Source organism: Salmo trutta, unplaced genomic scaffold, assembly GCF_901001165.1.
Source record: "Salmo trutta unplaced genomic scaffold, fSalTru1.1, whole genome shotgun sequence".
NCBI classification, from domain to species: domain Eukaryota; kingdom Metazoa; phylum Chordata; class Actinopteri; order Salmoniformes; family Salmonidae; genus Salmo; species Salmo trutta.
The window spans coordinates 1,095,639-1,101,638 of record NW_021823423.1 but is presented as its reverse complement, the minus strand read 5'-3'; the positions used below and the strand labels follow the sequence as shown (position 1 = coordinate 1,101,638).

The window sequence follows — 6,000 nt, the reverse complement described above, 5'->3', positions numbered from 1 at the left end:
TAAATAACATAATGGTTATTATGCTATGCTGTCACTAACCACACAGAGCTGAACACAACCTGCCATGCTGTCACTAACCACACAGAGCTGAACACAACCTGCCATGCTGTCACTAACCACACAGAGCTGAACACAACCTGCCATGCTGTCACTAACCACACAGAGCTGAACACAACCTGCCATGCTGTCACTAACCACACAGAGCTGAACACAACCTGCCATGCTGTCACTAACCACACAGAGCTGAACACAACCTGCCATGCTGTCACTAACCACACAGAGCTGAACACAACCTGCCATGCTGTCACTAACCACACAGAGCTGAACACAACCTGCCATGCTGTCACTAACCACACAGAGCTGAACACAACCTGCCATGCTGTCACTAACTACCCAGCACATTACTACTTTATACCTGCCTAGCAGTCAATCAACTGTGCTCCTATAATATCAGTGAGCTATGAGATAGAACTAATTCCAAAGAGACCCAGACGGAGCACTTTAAGGCATATGGAAGGAATAGAGGCAGGGACCCAGACGGAGCACGTTAAGGCATATGGAAGGAATAGAGGCAGGGACCCAGACGGAGCACATTAAGGCATATGGAAGGAATAGAGGCAGGGACCCAGACGGAGCACATTAAGGCATACGGAAGGAATAGAGGCAGGGACCCAGACGGAGCACGTTAAGGCATATGGAAGGAATAGAGGCAGGGACCCAGACGGAGCACATTAAGGCATACGGAAGGAATAGAGGCAGGGACCCAGACGGAGCACGTTAAGGCATATGGAAGGAATAGAGGCAGGGACCCAGACGGAGCACGTTAAGGCATATGGAAGGAATAGAGGCAGGGACCCAGACGGAGCACGTTAAGGCATACGGAAGGAATAGAGGCAGGGACCCAGATGGAGCACGTTAAGGTATACGGAAGGAATAGAGGCAGGGACCCAGACGGAGCACGTTAAGGCATACGGAAGGAATAGAGGCAGGGACCCAGACGGAGCACGTTAAGGAATAGAGGCAGGGACCCAGACGGAGCACGTTAAGGCATACGGAAGGAATAGAGACAGGGACCCAGACGGAGCACGTTAAGGTATACGGAAGGAATAGAGGCAGGGACCCAGACGGAGCACGTTAAGGTATACGGAAGGAATAGAGGCAGGGACCCAGACGGAGCACGTTAAGGCATATGGAAGGAATAGAGGCAGGGACCCAGACGGAGCACGTTAAGGCATATGGAAGGAATAGAGGCAGGGACCCAGACAAAGCACGTTAACTTCTTTGGGAACGGGGGGCAGTATTGAGTAGCTTGGATGAATAAGGTGCCCAGAGTTAACTGCCTGCTACTCAGGCCCAGAAGCTATAATATGCATATAATTAGTAGATTTGGATAGAAAACAATCTAGTTTCCAAAACTGTTAAAATAATGTCTGTGAGTATAACAGAACTCATATGGCAGGCAAAAACCTGAGAAAAATCCAACCAGGAAGTGGGAAATCTGAGGTTTGTAGTTTTTTTAAGTGATTGCCTATCCAATATACTGTCTTTATGGGGTCAGATTGCACTTCCTAAGGCTTCCACTAGATGTCAACAGTCTTTAGAATGTTGTTTCAGGCTTCTACTGTGAAAGAGGGGGAGCAAATAAGAGCTGTTTGAACCAGGGGTCTGGCTGAAAGCCTCGAGTTGTTTATCGTGAGCGGCCGTGGGCGCGAGCTCCGTTCCCTTTCCTTTCTAAAGACAAAGGAATTGTCCAGTTGGAATATAAATTAAGGTTTATGAGAAAAACATCCTAAAGATTGATTATATACATCATTTGACATGTTTCTACGAACTATAATGGAACTTTTTTGACTTTTCGTCTGGACTTTGTGAGCGCGCCTTGTGCATTTGGATTACTGGACTAAACGCACAAACAAAAAGGAGGTATTTGAACATAAAGATGAAGTTTATCGAACAAAACAAACATTTATTGTTTAACATGGAGACCTGGGAGTGCCATCAAATGAAGATCATCAAAGGTAAGTGATTAATTTTAATGCTATTTCTGACTTTTGTGACACCTCTCCTTGGTTGGAAAATGGCTGTATGGTTTTCTGTAGCTAGGCGCTGACCTAACATAATCGCATGGTGTGCTTTCACCGTAAAGCCTTTTTGAAATCTGACACAGCGGTTGCATTAAGGAGAAGTTTATCTTTAATCGTATGTTAAACCCTTGTATTTTTCATCAATGTTTATGATGAGTATTTCTGTAATTTGATGTGGCTCTCTGCACTTTCACCAGATGTTTGTTTGAGACAATGCATTTCTGAACATAACGCGCCAATTTCAAATGAGATTTTTGGACATAAAGATGAACTTTATCGAACAAAACACACATTTATTGTCTAACATGGAGTCCTGGGAGTGCCATCCGGTGAAGATCATCAAAGGTTAGTGATTAATTTTAACTCCATTTCTGTCTTTTGTGACACCTCTCCTTCTTTGGAAAATGGCTGTATGGTTTTCTGTGACTAGGCGCTGACCTAACATAATCGCATGGTGTGCTTTCACCGTAAAGCCTTTTTGAAATCTGACACTGTGGCTGGATTAACAAGAAGTTTATCTTTAAAATGGTGTATAATACTTGTATATTAGAGGAATTTTAATTATGAGATTTCTGTTATTTGAATTTGGCGCCCTGCAATTTCACTGGCTGTTGGCGAGGTGGGACGCTCCTACATATCCCAGAGAGGTTTAAGGCATATGGAAGGAATAGAGGCAGGGACCCAGACGGAGCACGTTAAGGCATACGGAAGGAATAGAGGCAGGATCTGGTTTTAATATTGGAACAGATCTCAAATCTCCTGTGTTTAGAGAGATAAACGGAGAGAGCAGGAGACAGAGACAGAGAGAGAGACAGAGAGAGAGAGAGAGGGGGGAGAAGAGACAGAGAGAGAAAGGAAGAGAGAGAGAGAGAGACAGAGGGGACAGAGAGAGGGGGGAGGGAGAAAGAGAGAGAAAGGAAGAGCTGAGGATTTGGTGGATTTGAAGATAAGCTCCTGTGTGAGGTTTGGGGAGATGGAAATGGGCAATAAAAGAGAAAATAGAGAAAGTACTTAAAGCTTGATGCTAAGAAGTGGCAGCAACACTGTCAGAGCACGGGAGGAACATAACTACTCTAAGAAGTGACATAGCAACACTGTCAGAGCACAGGAGAAACACAACTACTCTAAGAAGTGACATAGCAACACTGTCAGAGGACAGGAGGAAAACAACTACTCTAAGAAGTGACATAGCAACACTGTCAGAGGACAGGAGGAACACAACTACTCTAAGAAGTGACATAGCAACACTGTCAGAGGACGGGAGGAAAACAACTACTCTTTATGTCCATGATAAGACCCTATGGCATTTAATGACTACACAACGGTTTCATCCTCTTCCTATGTCCAAGTCGAGGTGAAAGACATGTACATTAAACTATAACATGAAGGAGAAGGCCTAGTCAAAAACACATAGACATTCAGCTATAACATGAAGGAGAAGGCCTAGTCAAAAACACATGGACATTCAGCTATAACATGAAGGAGAAGGCCTAGTTAAAAACACATGGACATTAAACTATAACATGAAGGAGAAGGCCTAGTCAAAAACACATGGACATTCAGCTATAACATGAAGGAGAAGGCCTAGTTAAAAACACATGGACATTCAGCTATAACATGAAGGAGAAGGCCTAGTTAAAAACACATGGACATTCAGCTATAACATGAAGGAGAAGGCCTAGTCAAAAACACATGGAGTTGGTAAAGGAGAAGTGCTACTCACTGAGCAGAGACTCGATGACCACCCTGTAGAGGTCAGCCTGACGATGGGGCTGCCACTGGACACACATACTGGACATCATCACCTGGTAGGTGTTCAGGTTGGTCACGCCCAGATACACTGAGGAGAGAGAGACAGAGACAGAGGAGAGACAGAGACAGAGACAGAGACAGAGAGAGAGAGAGATCACATCAAATCACTATCACAATCACTATCACTATCACATCAAATCAATCACTATAACATTAAATCACAATCACATCACTATCACATCAAATCACTATCACATCAAATAACAATCACATCAAATCACAATCACATCAAATCACTATCACATCAAATCACTATCACATCAAATCACTATCACATCCCAATCACATCACATCAAATAACAATCACATCAAATCACTATCACATCAAATCACTATCACATCAAATCACTATCACATCACTATCACATCAAATAACAATCACATCACATCAAATCAAATCACTATCAAATCACATCAAATCACGATCACATCAAATCACAATCACAATCACAATCATGACCCCACCACATCACTATCTACAGTAACATCATGAAGGAACTGAAGCCAACAGCTGACGGAGAATTGCAATCTTTCAACCTATCTAATCGTACTGACAGATAAAGACCAGGAAGCTGATAGTATTGATAAGGTGTCATAATGAAACACAATCAATCCAGCTGTGTAGGCATGTGTGTCTTTAAGGAATTCATTTCATCCACTCAAATAAATAACTCATTGTGATTTATGGGAAGAATCAATATGAACCAATGTCCAACTTCTGAGTCCTATCCAACTCGCATTTGTTATCTAAGAAAAGAAAGGCTATTAATCTTAGTGATTAAATAGTATATGACGTTTTGATAGAGCGCAATAAGTTCAAATCTATTCCCCAATCTTTATGAAAGCTATTAGGAACCGTAAACAGTTTATAGAGTGTAAACAGTCTCTAGCAACTTCTCTATTCCGCACAACAAACATGTTCTGAAAAACAAAAGCTGCAACAACAAACTAATCTTTTTAAATTATTATTCATTGTTTCATTTTAGAGGAGCAGAAGTTGTTTCCATCTGATTTACACTATACAGTTTTCAACGAAATTTCAATGAATCATACAGCTAAACAATCTGACAAAGTAACATATGAATTTCTAGAACAGAACGACAACATGTAACAGCCATAAAATCAAAGAGCTATGACACAGCTGTCATTAAGACACATCCTGTACACATCGTATTCACATTCTACAACTACTATATCTATACAGTTTGTTACCTGTCTTCCGAAAGGGAAAGTCATGAAAACACATGGCAGGTGGATTATCTTTCCTCCTTGTGAATAATGTATGTGACAGCCTTTGGATTTGTCCTAAATAGCATCCTATTCCCTATAGAGTGCACTACTTTTGACCAGAGTCCTATGGGAGCACTATATAGGGAATAGGGAACCGTTTGAGACCAGAGTCCTGCACTATATAGGGAATAGGGAACCGTTTGAGACCAGAGTCCTGCACTATATAGGGAATAGGGAACAGTTTAAGACCAGAGTCCTATGGGTGCACTATATATGGAATAGGGAACCGTTTGAGACCAGAGTCCTGCACTATATAGGGAATAGGGAACTGTTTGAGACCAGAGTCCTGCACTATATAGGGAATAGGGAACCGTTTGAGACCAGAGTCCTGCACTATACAGGGAATAGGGAACCGTTTGAGACCAGAGTCCTATGGGTGCACTATATAGGGAATAGGGAACCGTTTGAGACCAGAGTCCTGCACTATATAGGGAATAGGGAACTGTTTGAGACCAGAGTCCTGCACTATATAGGGAATAGGGAACCGTTTGAGACCAGAGTCCTATGGGTGCACTATATAGGGAATAGGGAACCGTTTGAGACCAGAGTCCTGCACTATATAGGGAATAGGGAACCGTTTGAGACCAGAGTCCTGCACTATATAGGCAATAGGGAACCGTTTGAGACCAGAGTCCTGCACTATATAGGCAATAGGGAACCGTTTGAGACCAGAGTCCTGCACTATACAGGGAATAGGGAACCGTTTGAGACCAGAGTCCTATGGGTGCACTATATAGGGAATAGGGAACCGTTTGAGACCAGAGTCCTGCACTATATAGGGAATAGGGAACTGTTTGAGACCAGAGTCCTGCAC

At 42.8% G+C, this 6,000-nt stretch overlaps 1 protein-coding gene across 2 annotated transcripts in view; it reads right to left on the bottom strand.

The window, feature by feature from the left end:
- LOC115190915 (collagen alpha-1(XIV) chain) overlaps positions 1-6,000 on the bottom strand; it is a 214,877-nt gene that overhangs the window by 108,120 nt on the left and 100,757 nt on the right. For both annotated transcript variants that reach the window (XM_029748950.1, XM_029748951.1), the window contains exon 23: positions 3,808-3,924. In XM_029748950.1, coding sequence (XP_029604810.1) covers positions 3,808-3,924 — 117 coding nt within the window. The remainder of the gene's footprint in view (positions 1-3,807; positions 3,925-6,000) is intronic.